At 37.0% G+C, this 15338-nt stretch overlaps 1 protein-coding gene across 7 annotated transcripts in view; it reads right to left on the reverse strand.

Moving 5' to 3' along the window:
• Window positions 1-5554: 5554 nt before the first annotated feature.
• The window catches only part of RBM47 (RNA binding motif protein 47), a 139986-nt gene continuing 130202 nt past the window's right edge, over window positions 5555-15338 (reverse strand). For 5 of the 7 annotated variants that reach the window (XM_051965949.1, XM_051965947.1, XM_051965948.1 and 2 more), the window contains 3 exons: window positions 14252-14458; window positions 11256-11452; window positions 5555-8367 (listed from right to left, as the gene is read on the reverse strand). In XM_051965949.1, coding sequence (XP_051821909.1) covers window positions 8128-8367; window positions 11256-11452; window positions 14252-14458 — 644 coding nt within the window. In that variant the 3' untranslated portion in view covers window positions 5555-8127. The remainder of the gene's footprint in view (window positions 8368-11255; window positions 11453-14251; window positions 14459-15338) is intronic. The other 2 variants (XM_051965953.1, XM_051965954.1) reach the window with 2 other exon arrangements.

Below are 15338 nucleotides of genomic sequence, written 5' to 3' on the forward strand. Positions count from 1 at the left end.
AACAAGAGGGGTAACTTCTACTGAAGATGAAGCAAATTCAAAAGGCAGAAATGACTTAAAGGATTCTTGCTGTGTTGACTAGGTGTATCTGTCAATTTGACTCACAAAAGAGCTGAATTAGTCCTGAAGTCAATGGACCAGACTTATATACCAAGTCTACTAACATATTCTTGGGGAGAAGTGCAATTCAGCTGAAAACCAGTAGATGCCAACAGCAGCTCAAAGGAGAAACAATAGATGGTACCACAGAGGAGAAAGCTAGAAACAAATTAAGTTTGGCTATACATCTTTGGGAGCAGGGCCTTTTGAGTAAGAGAAGTTCACAGGCTAATTTACCTGATTAATTTCCATTATTTTGAGTTATTGTCTTCCTGTTTGGTGTGATTTTTAAAAATAGCATAACATGGTTAAGCTTTTGGTTGCTGACCCAAAGTATGGCTTTACCTTGATTAAAAGCTTCAGAGGACCACATTTGAGGAGGCAGTGATTATATAGTTTCTGAAAAAGGTAGAGAGTTATCTTTGAAGAGAGAAAAGAGCATAGAAAAGAGAGCTTTTATCAATTTGCTTATGTTCTAGCCAGTTTACTTTTTATTATCCTTAGGTAAATAGAAGTTGAAGGATTTTGGTCTAAGCCAGCTTGTTCTGTTTTTACCTTCTAAAATCTTAATTTTGTTTCCCAACTATACAAGAGTCATGACTATTTGAACAGGAAAGGTCAGTTGCTTTATTCAAAGGTATGCCAAATGCAAAACAATTCTTCAGGGGAGACGCTGAGCTGAGGTAATAATGGGGCTGTTCCAATCCATGTTGACAGCATTCACATCATAGCAATTGATATAGATGCTGTCCCCAGGGATCTTGAGGTGCTTATTGGGCAGCTCAAAGAACCACCTGCAGGAGAATGTCTGGATCCTCCTGCTCTTGCCAATGCTATAGAGGAGTTATTGAGGACCATAAACTGGTCTTTAGAGCCAAGAACCTCAACATGCTAGATTGGTTGGCATGTTCTCACCCAGCAGCAAAAAGATGGTAGAGCATGGCAAAGATCTGTATACAAAACATGAACATTTTAGTAAAAAGCAACAGGGGAGCTGGAGCAATAATAGGGCTGTCACACTTGTGCATAGTATAGCTCAGCTTGTTGGAGAGGTTGAGCTGTGCATGATAAAAACCAAGTTTTTCTTGGGTTTCTGAACTATATTTTTAAAATTAGGCCCACATTTATAATATTACTTTATAACTACTATTCTATTATAAAGACACTTAATTCCCAGAGGATTCATTTATAAATAAATGAATAATTGATAAATGAATTAAGATATTGTGGTACTTCACTTGACTACATGATCTACACATCAAGATTCTGTCAAATAAGGAAACCTCTTTTGAATACAATTAAAATAGGAGTCAATTCACCCAGATTCAATTTTCACAACTTTTCAGAAACTCATCTCTACCAGTACCCAGGTGAGAAGAAAAATTATGCTCGAGTTAGCAATCCCTTCTTAATCCATCAAGAGAATCATTGAACATTTGGAAATTTCCTTGGAGAATAGTAGTTGAAGAATCTTTATCATGTGACTGAAAGCAAATGAAGTTAAGTTTGGTAGCAATGTACAAGCTAGATGAATTTTCAAAGCCATCTACAGTAACAGCAACACTGTGCAATGATCAACTATGAGGGAGTTAGTTCTTCTCAGCAATACAAAGATCTCAGACAAGTCCAAAAGATTCATGAAGGAAAATGCTATCCATATCCAGAGAAAGAGCCATGGAGTCTGAATGCAGACCAAAGCATACTATTTTCACTTTGTGGTATATGTGCTTTTCCCCTTCTGTTCTGTTTCTTCTTTCACAACATGACCAATGAGGAAATTGTTCATATGATTGCCAAAGTATGACGCATGAAATTGCTTGACATCTTGGAGAGGAGGAAATGGGTGGAAGAAAAAATTTGAAACTCAAAATCTTACAAAAAAATGATTTTTGAAAACTTATCTTTACATGTAATTGGGAAAAAAAGACTATTCATTAAAAAAAAAAAAACTCCCAAGATTATCAGAGGAGTCATGAAGAAATAGAGCTGAATGTCTATTATGAAAACATCAAACAGATCCCTTCTTTCTCACCAACTTTACTGGTGGAAAAATATGCTAAAGGAGGAAATTTGAAGATTTAAAGTTACAGGCCTTCTGAATCCATTAAATTATTCAAAATTCAGCAACAAATGCATTACTAATCCCAAAGCTCATTGCCAAGAAATAGCTTAGGAGATTCTGTTAGAACCAGTCCTTCATTAAAAAAAAAAAATCCTCATTTCAGCGTTCCTACTGCAAAAATCATAAGGTATCTTTATGTGGAAGACCTCAAGGAGCCCAATAGTATTTACTTAAAAAAATAGTAGCTAATGTTTAAGTCCCGTACTCCCCATTGACTAAAGTTGTTCCTGCTCTTGAGATGTGTGTCTGAACAATTTTCACAACCATGTTTGGATTTTCCAAGTTTGCGTGAAAGTTGCACTAAAACTCCAATTTGGAAGGGAGCTTGTGTCAACTCTCTATCTGACTAGGAAAACTCTCTATAATTCTTTACTTCCCAAATTGGGGATTCTGTTTGGTTTGGCTTTGTATTCCCAAAGCTTAGTAGTACCTGGCACATAGTAGGCACTTAATAAATGCCTGTTGTTGACTCGTTACCTTTCCAAAAAACTCAAACTGCAAGTTTTCCTTTTTTATTGTTATTTTTGGTCAGTTGTGTCTGACCCGTGCGATCCCTGTGGGTTTGCCATTTCCTTGTCTAGTACATTTTAGAGATGAGAAAACTAAGATAAACATTCAACCCAGTGAATGCCTGAAGCTGGATTTGAACTCAGATTTTCCCATCTCCAGACCCAGTGCTCTAACCACTGCAGCACTAACCAGCTCTTCCTCTTTGGATTTCGCTTCATTAATCCTCATTCTGCACTTTGGAATCCAGTTGAATAATTTTAATAGCTTCTCCAATGTTTCGGCAATACTTAGATATTAATAGTTATAATTACTGGATGGGTGGGACTGGTGATTTCATTGGTATGGGGAACTCCCACTTAAGGAATCCTCACCAATGAAGATCAACGCCTGCTTTTTCTTTGTCTTAGGGTGGTGCCTGATGGATTAAGAGGGAAAATGGCTTGTTCAGAGTCACACAGCCAGAGGAAAGGTGCTCCTAGGATTCTAAAGCAGACTCTCTGTTCACTAGTCACACACTGTTTCTCAATGAATTGGGAAGGCAAATAAACAAGCATTTTGCTTTTCTTTCATAAAAGTATGAACAGAATCTGTGATAAGTTTACTAGTTGTTCCAGGAAGAAACTGTTCAAAATATAATCTTTACCCCAAATCAATATCCATCTATAGCATATATGCAAAAAGTTTGAAGCAATTAACACAAAAAATTTTCCTGAGGGTGGGGAGGTAGTTAGCATGTAGTCCTAATACTTCCTCAATCTAATTTAGATGGTATAGTAGGTTGATTGTTTTTGCATTTGTCCAGTCCCATCTACACTTGCTAAGGGCACTACTAGATTAAAAGAATACAAATACCTACATGTAGATATTCCCATCCCATATACAGGGTTCAAGGTAGAGGGCAGGGCCGGAAGTAGGAAGATCTGAAATTAATATTAGTTATGTCTAACTAGGGCAAATCACTTAAGCTACCTGCCTCAAGCATCTATCTCCCAGGGTTGTTGTGAGGGTAAAATATTTGCCTAGAGGCTGACATATAGAAGGCACTCTATAAATGTTATAGTTCTATAATCTCTAGAGAGTCCGACAAAAATGCACTAAAAAGTTAATATAAATTCCCATAAAAAAAACTGGAAGGTTATTGCAAAATAACCATTTGATTTTTCCTTTTTTGGTTTTACTTTTTATAATCTGGTGGACAAATTAGGAGATTTCCCAGGGACGTGCAGTTTTTAGGGAAGGAGACACTACTCTTCAAAGGATGTCTATTGTTGGGGCATCTTGGGAATTTTTTATAGCAGTAGATGGGTTGTTTTTGGTTGAACTGGAGTAAGAGATCAAAATGAGAATTACTGCTAAGTTAATAGTAAAGATTCAAGATCAAAGAGGCTAGTTATCTACTGGCAAAATCAATTAGAATACATAATTTATTATTATTTTTTTTTGATTATTAAATTTTTTCAAACTCACCCGTTTTTGCTTGAATATTTGTATTTCCAGCTGGTTGATGATTTCTTACGAGTTATACTCCCTAAGGCAGTTTCCATTGAAAAGAGGAAGGTTTTATTTTTTACTTTTACCCATAAGTGCAGCATAAAAAATAAGAGGGTGTTTCAAGTGCTGTGATCCACCTCAAGTTTGTAGTATTGATTACACTTGGCCACCAAAGAAACAATAGGGTCACATCTAGTTTCTAACTCATTTTTGGAAGGTGTGGGGGTGGGGATGGGAAAGTAGTTCTTGAAGAGAGGAGAGGAGAAAGTAAAACCCCAGACACTTTTCTCCTTCAAATACTAGTGTGCCAAACCTTTAAGAGATGCTATGTAGGTAAAATAGACAGGACTCAGTGACCAATTGGATTAAAATCCTATAATGTTGATTCCCTCTCCTCACCTTATTCTTACCATCCCAGTAAAAGTTTCCAAATAGATCTTCCTACCTCTATTTCATCCTATATACTCCTGGCCGGATTTATCTTCCTTATGCATAGATCATACTTTTCCTTTATCAGGTATTCAAAACCCCCACAACTTGACAGAACTCTGCCTTTACTCCCCCCATGCACTTTACACTCTACCTAGTCAAATTACTATTTGTCAAAAAACTATTGTGTCCAGCCTCCCTGCTCCACCTTTCTGCGCTCATCATTCCCATCTGGCTGGAATGACCTTTCTCTCTCCTATTTTATCTCTTCTAAGCACTTAAAACCTAATTCAGATGGTCCCTCAACCTGCTCCAGTTGGAAACATCTTTCCTATCAGATCATTTGTTCTGCATCTCTTAGACATGTTAAACGTGTAATGATTATGATTTTGTGTCTACTTTTTTGGGGGGGGTGGGGGTGGGGCAATTGAAGTTAAGTGACTTGCCTGGGGCCACAGAGCTAGGAAGTGGTAAGTGTCTGAGACCAGATCTGAACTCAGGTGCTCCCGATTTCAGGGCTGGTGCTCTATCCACTGCATCAACTAGCTGCCTCGTGTGTCTACTTTTTTATCCCCTCCCCAGACAGAGTCTATTTATCTAAATTTTCTCTCTAGCCTGATGTAATGTTCTACAAACATTAATCATTTAAACTATTCCTTGAATCTGTTGTTAAATTGAATTTGAAGAGAAGCCAGGTAGGATGTAGATAATACACAATTTAGCTAAGCATACCAACTCCAAACTAACGTGTTTTTTCCCCCATTTTTTCCCTCAAATTGGCCACAGTGAATTCATAGGATCACTTTTCTTGCAAGTGTTATTTGGTGTCAAGTGTTCAAAAGTGTGTAAATGTAGCATCTTTTATTAAAACTGAACCCAGAATTTGAAATGAAGTCACAAAAATTACTTTAAAGAATGCTTTATTGACTATATCCTAAGAACAAACTATAAAAGGAGCAAGAACTAAATAAACTTAAAAGCTTCCAAAATACAAAGAAAAGGTAATAACTAAACTACTTCGACATTCAAAAAACAGGTCACACTAAACTTTTTGGTCGAGTTTGTTCTTAACCTAAAAACAAAACAAAACAAGACAAAAAAAAAAAAAAAAACCACAAAAAAAACTCCCCAAACTTCACATTTCAAGTTATAAACTTACCTCAGTAGTGTACATGAAATGGTTTTGAAACAATATAGATGGTTCAGACAGATGGTGCAGATAGATGATCAAAGACAGGAGGCTCATTGATATCTAACTGGCTATGTCACCAACATCAGTTTTAAGGTAGTTTGGTATTTGCCAAGATAAGAAACCTCTTCTTCTTCTTTTTTTGTTTTTTGCACTTAATTTTACAGGCACATGTAAAATACAGTAAGAATAAGGTGTCAGAGACTCATCCTATTAAAAAAAATTCTATAGAAATCCTCCACTATTGCCAATGAAAGATTCTTCCACTGTTTTACAGGATGAAGATCTGGTCCTCATAAAAATCTCACAACATGATTTATTCTAATAGGCTAGGATTTGGATGCAGGTTTCTAGATGTTTTTAGAACATTGCACAATTGCTCTACTCCCTAAGTGTGGTTTTAAAAATCATGGAAAAGAATGTCAAGAACGTGTAAAGGCTTCAACCTGGCACTCAATAATTTTATAGAATAGTTAAAAATAAATATTGTTTATATATAAAAACTCTTCCCATCAGAAGATGAGAAAATAGGCATTTGGGAATCTTTTAATTTATATTTTTATAAACAAAATCTAAAAATATTTGCTAAGGGAGTGGACCCACTTCTCTGTCCACACATGTAAATTTCATACCGCCACCAGCAAAAAATCCCATGGCTGGAGAGATTGAATGGATCCACAATGACATAAAAACATAACTGCATACTCTCTACCTATTGCACACCTCACTTCTTTAAGTTTTCCAATCAAAGCGGATGCAGTTCATAAAGTGGGTGAGAATCAACATTTTACTGTATTTTACATTCGGTCTGCTAAATAAAAGCCTTTAAACAGGCCACAAAACACTGCAATAATATAATTACTTCCTAATAGCAACAAAAACAACAACAACAAAAAAACCAACAACCTCATTAATAACATTGAAATAAAATGGTTTCATTTTCTGGTAAAACACACACCATGTACTTTTTTTGCAAAATAAAACGACATTAAAAATGTCTAAGTAGAAGATATTTACAAACTTTTAAAACTCCTACAGGTTTCTCCTCCTCTTCCTGGATGTGTTCTCCCAAATTTAGTTCACCGAAGCGGAAGTTACTTGTGCACAGTGAATGGAGGAAAGCCCCGTTTTACAAGCACAGTATTCTAATAGTCCCAACTACAGCAGAAATTTAGCAACGAGACATGATCACCAGACTCATAAGTGGATAAAGCATTACTCTCCTACGGACAAGAACTCTTTTTGGACCCTGTCTACAATTAAAGCGCACATTCTCTGTCACTACAACTTAAACTTCGAAAGAAAAAAAACAAAATTCAAGAGAATCGGAAAGGAAATCCAATGTCGGCCTGGACAATGAAGAAGCTAGATAGAGGCGCTCTCTCGGGAGCTCTATCAGATCCTGCTTCAGCATATGCACCAAAGCACAGATAAAAAGATACTACCAAAAAAGTAGTTGAGTATAGAGAACTCAGCGATTTCTGTTCTGTTTCTAACAACCCACTCCCCAAATGTCCAGTATTGTCCAGTCTTGGAGGACAAAGGAAAATGGAAAATGAGGAAGAGCACAGTCGGTGGGAGAGGCCGAAATCTAAGAAATTCTCTTAGAAATCTCAGGCTACTTCCTCCTCGATAAAGGAGAATGTGAGCATTTCCATTTTTTGTCAAAAAGAGAATGTATCCAAGATGACGCCATCATCCCAATGGCCGGCAACAACACAGTGGCTTCACTCATCTTAAAATTGCACTTTCCAGGATTATTTTTTTAAATAAGGTATTCAGGGTTGTCTATGTTTTTAAAAGCACTACTTTTCTGTATCTTTAAATATTGAATATATCTTTTCAAAATATCACCTAGCTGCATGGATGTTCTTAATATATATATAGTCAATATATTTATTAAAGGCACTACAAAATAAACATCTCTGGAGTGCAGAAGTTAAGAAAATAACCTTCATACCGAAAATATAATTGCTAAAAAAACCTTTATAAACATACCATTGCATACATGTGACTAGAAGATCGTATTAAGGCATTGCAAGTTGAACTCTCTGAGAAATGTAGGAATACAGGAGCATTCACTTTAAAAGTCACAAAAAACTAGTGACTTCATTTGTATAAAATATTTCAACATTAATATTTGATAACATTCTTCACTTTCAGGGTTCTAGATATATTTACTAAAGTTCAGGCATGTTCTTGGCGATGGGTACTTTCTTCATAAATAGTAAAGTGTTCCTTCAGTGGTTTTTCTGTTTGTTTTCACAACCCTTCCCTCCCCCAAATCTCAGTATGTCTGGTAGACATCATGGATGGGAACCTGAATTGTAGCGGTAGGGAATGGCTGAGGTATGTAGCCAGCGTAACCCCCATAAACCGCAGCTGCAGCCGCGGCGTTCTTCTGTAGTGTGGCTAGTGTGGCTGTAGCAGGAGCAGCAAACGGGACGTAACTGGCACCGTAGATCCCAGCCGCGGGGATTCTCGGGACATTTGGAGCCACCGTGTACACCGGAGTGATTGGGCGGCCCTGAGGAGAACAGAGAAAAAAATCCCCACGTAAATCTACGGTATTAAACAGGTGAGAAGCAAGGGGAAGTCGAGAGAGCAGTGGGTTTCCAGTCACAGATCTGGCTATGAATGACTTCCCCACTCTGTTAACTTGCCACCTATGGGAACTTGATTTCCCCTTTGTGGGATTAATTTTATTTGGAAAACAGAGTGCTAGATGAGGAGACATGGGATATGTATCAAAGCTGATGCAATTCATAAATTGGAGGAACCAATATTTCATGGTATTTTATACTGACTGATTCACTAAAAATTTTAAAGCCTTTAAAACAGATTATTATAAAGCACAAGATTAAAATATTGTATGCATCTCTACGTAATTATACATTGGTAATTGTGCATATATATGATTATACGTTATACACACACACATATGTGCATGTGTGTTAGAGACACAGAGAGAGAGAGAGAGAGAAAACTTTCTAATACAAAAAAACTTAAGATAGCATTGGCATAAAATGGTTTCATTTCATGGCAAACCACAAACTACATACATTTCCAACTTTGAAAATGTGCGTTCAGTTCCACTATAATGCTTACTTTGTAAATACAAATTTAATTCAACATGATTGATATATTAGGGAATAATGAGCATAACATGACTTTCATGTTTGCTTCTGTGAGAATTTATCAAAAAGTACAGAAATCAGTTCCTCAATCCTTCTCACATCCATTTTCACTACACAACTTCAGGTCCTTTTCAAGGTAAACTGACATATATTTTTGTCTCTCTTGGTAGAGTAGGAGCTGTGGACAGAGGCTGGTCTATATCGAAGTATTCTTCTTGATATCATGGCCCTGTGGTCCAGGACTTTGGGGATGCACGTTTGCTTTTAGCTTTCAAGAAAGACAAATAGCAGCTCATGGCTATAGAAACTGTTACTATTTATTGTAGTTTTTATATATTTCTTCACCATTTAACATGCATAAAACTGTACTACCATTTTAATTTGATTACTAACTTTTTTTTTTTTTTAATGTGCCACTGATGAAGTTTTTGAGCATTACGCCTTTAACCCTAATTTCTCCCACAAGCCCTATGGTTTTAATTGTCCAATTTTGCATAGCTTGGTGATTTTCTTTCTTTCTTTAGGAATTAATTTATTGAGTTATGTGCTGTTAGAGAACAATTGTACATTAGAAGATTTTAACAAACTCTTACATTCTCTCCCTCTTCCTCTTGATAAATGGAAGTCATTTGTGTACACTCAATGATGCATAACTGTAGCATTCCTAACACTCTTTACCAGAGACATTTGCAGTAAAACAATAATGATGATAAATCTTTTCAAGTATGAGGACCTTTTCTTAAGGTAAAAAGAGATTTTCACCTGATGGTTGAAGATATCCTCCCATCCCAACAATTCATCAGCCATCCCCTCCTCCCCTCCCCCCCGATTTTATAGATCACAAGTTTGGGAAAATCTGCCCACTGTAATCTACAGGATCCCTTCCACTTCTAAGAACTATGACCCAAAGAATCACCACGTTGCTGGGGTTTTGAAGGAACAGAATCAAAGAGATAGGATCTTATAGCTCATCTCATCCAATTCATACCTAACCATTAATCACTTCTACAATACACCCAATATATTTAAGTATAGTCCACTGTCTTCAAATCAAATTCAAAATACTTTGGTGTTCGAAGCCTTTCATAATCTAATGAATATCCTTCTTCCCATCTCTCATTCTCTCTGGCTGTATCTCCTGACTGCAACACTCTCCCTCCTCTGTTCTTACACTGAACTCCCTAGTTTTTTCAGTCTCAGTTAAAATCACTTACCCTTTCTCATCATTGTTCTCATTTGTCATTATCTAAAATCACCCGTGTCTCTACCTAGACCCAGGAATTGAATTAATTTCTATCAACAGCCTTTGTGTTGAATACGGAGTCCAATATTTACTGAATTAATGAATGTATGCTATCACCTCACGCTCTGCTCCTTGCCATTTCTTTCCCCTCATTTACACAAATTTCAATTTGGACACAGGACTCCTGAAGTTTACGAGTTTGCAACGTAAGCAACTTCAAGACCTAGTTTAGAATAAGAATAAGTAAAAGGCAGCATGGCATAATGGTTACAGTGTAGGCTTTATGGCAGGAAGACTAGGGTTGAAGCTGTCCTCTTATCTATATTGGCTGTTTGACTTTGATCAACAAGTCACACAACCTCTCAGTGTCTCAGATAGCTCACAAAGACTAAATTGCAAAATAAGTATTTCTCACTGAGAATTCTCTCCATTAATAAAACCATGAGTAAAGTCTGAAATAAAAACGGAAATAAACAAAACGTTTTCTCTCCCCTCGCTCCCTTTCAATGACTTCTCTATTTATCCCAAAGACAAAGGAAAGAGAGCTCAATTTGTGAGCAGTTTCTTGGAGCCACTGGAGGCTTTCATCAGTAGGATTCACAATTTCTGGTGTACTTTTGGTATAGCAGATAAGAGAGCTATAGTCACGAAGACCTAAGTTCAGATCTAGCCTCAGATACTAACTATATGACAATGGGCAAGTTCACTTACAAAATTCCTATCTGCCTCGGTTTCCTCAGCTGTAAAATGGAGATGATAATAGTACAGATTAAAAACTATTCAAAACCTTCTCTCCTTTCCTTCCCCTTCCAGCACAAATTGGAATACCAAATAAATCTGTCACTCTAATATTAATGTAAGTGTCTCCTGGAGTGACAGCTTCCTAAAAGCAGGAACTTGTGTTTAAAATTAACCTGGCTTACCTCACCCTATTTTGAGTTCTAGGCACATAAGAAACTCCCAACCTATCAATACACAAATAAATGGTGAAAGGAAATACCTATCACATGAATTTCCATGACATAACAAACTTACCTGGAAAGGTGGAGGGGTTGAAACAGCAGGTATGATAGCAGCGGCGGCGGCGGCAGCAGCAGCACTGGCTGGGTCTGGTTGCACTGCAATGGGATTGATCATATGTTCCACTGTATGGATTTTACCATCTTCCAGCATCTTGGGAGCAGGAGTTGCCTGAAACATGGAATACTGGGCCCCAATAGCAGGGATGGCCACTAAAATGGGATCAGGAATGGGAAAAAACAAGCTGATTAAGATTAATATACTCTCTCTGCAGTGAAATCAAATATACCAGCAAGACGTTGCCACTGGCTGAGAAATGATCTATCAGTAATAACATTCAATACAAAGAAATTTCTTTCATCTCTACGGTGGGCAGTGGTGAGAGTGCCCAAACAAGTAAGGTCGAAATTGGAAATTGGCCAAGATCTTGATATCTTGGAGCGACCTCATCCGACTAAGTCAGCCACCTTCTTATCATTTTACGGCTGCTAGACCTGCAACCTTCTTTGGCTTAATTGTCTTTTAAGCTGAGAGTTTCATTACAAAGCTCAGAGGAATAGATTCATGCTGTTGGTTCTGCATTAGAAATTAAACACCAGATTACTTACACATGATGAGAGCATACAGCATGTAAAATTAAAGCTACAGTAACCTTTAAGCCTTGTAAGAGGATCCACTAATAAAATAGTCAGGCCAAGATTTCATGGGTCTTTCTGTGTGAAATTCAAAAATCTGGGGGTAGAGATAAAGGCATTTCAATTAAAGTCTCAAAAAGTTTGGAATATTTTCTGAATGTTTACTTGATGGAACACGATTTTAGGCACTGTGGGAAGATAATAAAAAATAACTATAGTATCCAGAGATGAAATGTACAGATAAAGAAGCTTTTTTATGTGAATGATTATTTTTACAATTATATTACATATTTAACACAATATATTGATTTTAAAAATATATATAAATTCTAGTAAAGTATGGAAATAGGTTTTTATCTAATTACTAGAATTTGCATACACAAACACAAAGAGATAAAGAGCTAAATGGAGGATGGACTTAAATGAGCTGAAATGTTCAAAGAAGTCTAGTCATTGAAAGAGAGAGGAAGGAGAAATGTGGAAGCTTATGACTCCAAAGGCTCTGTTTACTTTTCATATTATTGTGACCTAGAGAATTTTCAGATACAAATGACATCGGCAAGGGACCAAGCTCTGCTTTCTACATCATGTTATGCCATTATACAATCACTCTTCTTCACAAGCTACTATATTTTTCTACCAAGTCTTTTCCTAGTTTAGATGACGGCAACTAACTAGCCAACATATTAATAGGCAATTCTGCTTATCTTCAGCATTTCTAGATCCCCCTAATGAAGGTGATCACTCTTAAGAATGGAGAAAAGACAAGGCCAGTGGAAAAGATGAACAAGAGACATAAGAGAACAAACCTTTTAAATTGCTAATATTCTTGATAAAAAGAAAAACAGAAGAGGAGAGAAAACTAATACTCCCTAGAACTTTATTGGCTTATTTGGGACTATTCTGTTCTGCTTACCAGTTCATTGCAATACCTCCTGCAATCCTCTGAACATTATTTTTTTTTTCCAACTAAACTCTGTATATACTATATATATTGGATTCTCTTCTCCCTTCAACCCTTATATTTTTGCCAATTACAAATAGGAAGAGTTAGCCACTGAAATTTGGGTTGGTTTTATGTGCACAAGAAAAACAAGAAAATCTTTAAATGAAAAAAGTTAGCTCAATACCTGCTCATAATGTGAGTAGTATTTAGATGGGGATCTGATCAGGAAAGTTCTGAAAGCATCTTATGTATAACAAATTATTTTTTTATCTCTTTAATAAGAGGTGCTCAATAAGACAAATACTTTCTTTTCCTATGGGCTAAAATGTAACAGACTTCTTGTTATTTTTTTCCCCCCATATTTGGGTGAAGTTTATAGAACTTTGACCTGTGAGTGAATTCGTGTATGAAAGATATAATGAGCTCATATTACTACCTTTTGGGTTTTCATATTTTATGGAAATTATCCACTCAAGCAATCTTAGTCTACTTTTGGTGAGGTAAGTAAATATGCGGTTAAATGGAAACATGGAAAATTGTGTTCCTGATCGAGTCACTGACAAATGTGCGTATCAGTGGTGAATGTGTTGCTACTCTTGCTTTTCCTGTGTTCCCTTCAGAGGTAAGCCTCTTGAGGGCAAGCAAGGATGTTGATGTTCTGGTTTTTCTCTTGAATTCTCCATAGCACCCAATGCAGAGCTCTACAGATGGTAATTGATTAACGGATTGTAAATGTTGGAGACTATCTCATAACGTGAATCGTGGCGTTTCTGAGGAGTTCGCTGTGCTTTCTGGAATCTCTTGTCTTGATTTTTATCTGCATCCTCACTATTTGGATGGACTAAAAGGAACAGGTGCTTATAAGCAAGGATGATACTCAATTAGATATTGACTCAGAAATTGTAATATCTTGGGGTAGCTAGGTGACTCAATGGATAGAGCACTAGTCCTGATGTCAGAAGGACCTGAGCTCAAATCTGATCTCAGACACAACACTTCCTATCTGTGTGACCCGGGGCAAGTCACTTAACCCTAATTGCCTCAGCAAAAAAAAAAAAAAAACAAATAAAAAAAATTGTAATATCTCATGTTGCACCTTCATGACATTTCTGGATCTCTAGTTCATTTACATCATTATTACAAAAGAGGGATGGTGGCCCTGACCATTGAGAAGTGAGAGCTTCCACCATCTCCACAAACTCTTTGTGTAAAGTTCAGGTACAACAGGAGAAAAATAAACTTTTTTTGGTCATATTCTCTTCAGAGAAGGCAAAAGATCTAGCTATTGGAGCAGAAATTACACTATCCTGAGAAATACTAAAGATCCCAGTGTTTGACTTATTTTCCCCGAGGTACATGCACATATTTTTGTGTAGCTGAGTCTAACAAAGGCTAATCGGACATGGCCCATCCCTCAGATTTATACTGACCTGTACCGGGTTTAATAGCAACTGGATTGACAGCAGATAATTCCAAATTTGGTACAAGTTCATATCCTTTTTCTTGCTGCTTTCCTTTCCCTTCATGATATCGGCTATATATGCCACGGCCGGCAGAGTATCCCCCGAGGTAAGATCCCCTAGGGCCTGGGGCTCTGTTGCCAGCTGCACCTCGCCCTCGGCCTCTTATGCTCCCTGCTTATAGAAACAACACAAAACTGGGATGAATAATCACAAGTGACAGTGCCAGAAGGCCCAGCTTCACATCTCTGAAGACTCCAAGGACCCTGAGATTTGACTGTCTACAAAGAATCGAAGTCATCCAGGCTAATACCTTCTCATTTTAATGTTACGGATGCCTAAGGAAACCTCTTATTCCTGAGTGAAATTACTACATAAACTAATTCATCAAAAGTAAATAGACCCTTAATGAAGTTTTAAGCTATTAAAGTTTAAAACTGCACTAAGATGTTGGGGACATCCTCCTAATTTATACAAATGAGGTCAAAACTCTTGGCTATATTAGAACACATGACATTTACATCACTGATACCCATTAAAAATCACCAACGTCAAGATCTCATCTTATGAAATGGAGAAATCCAGGCACCCAAATCTGTGGTCACATAGTGAATCATCCTTGAATACCGTGTTTGATTTTTTTAGGCGCCTCAGGCTGCCCATCCACTAAGTGGGATAATAACACCTAGACTACCTATTCTACATGACACATAACAAAGCCTTTTAGGAGGTAACATATACAATAAAATGGACAGGTTCTGGAGTTGAAGGATGTCAGCTGCATAGCACCTGGGTAATTTGGGGGGAATCATTAACTGTCTTTGGACTTCAATTCTTTGATTAGCAAGATGAAGGGGTTAAGCTAAATTGCCCGCTAAGACCTTTCGGTTCTCTTAAGAAAACTAGACAATTTTACTTTATATACAATTAGTATAAGTTTTATGGTTTCTAATGACAACTAAGGTGGATATCTTTTAAGTTCTGACAAAGGAAGGTCTAAAAGCTCGTATATTAAAAAAAAAAAAAGTGCCTTGCTTACCCTAGCACACAATAGAAG

The sequence above is a fragment of the Antechinus flavipes genome, chromosome 6, assembly GCF_016432865.1.
Source record: "Antechinus flavipes isolate AdamAnt ecotype Samford, QLD, Australia chromosome 6, AdamAnt_v2, whole genome shotgun sequence".
NCBI lineage: Eukaryota > Metazoa > Chordata > Mammalia > Dasyuromorphia > Dasyuridae > Antechinus > Antechinus flavipes.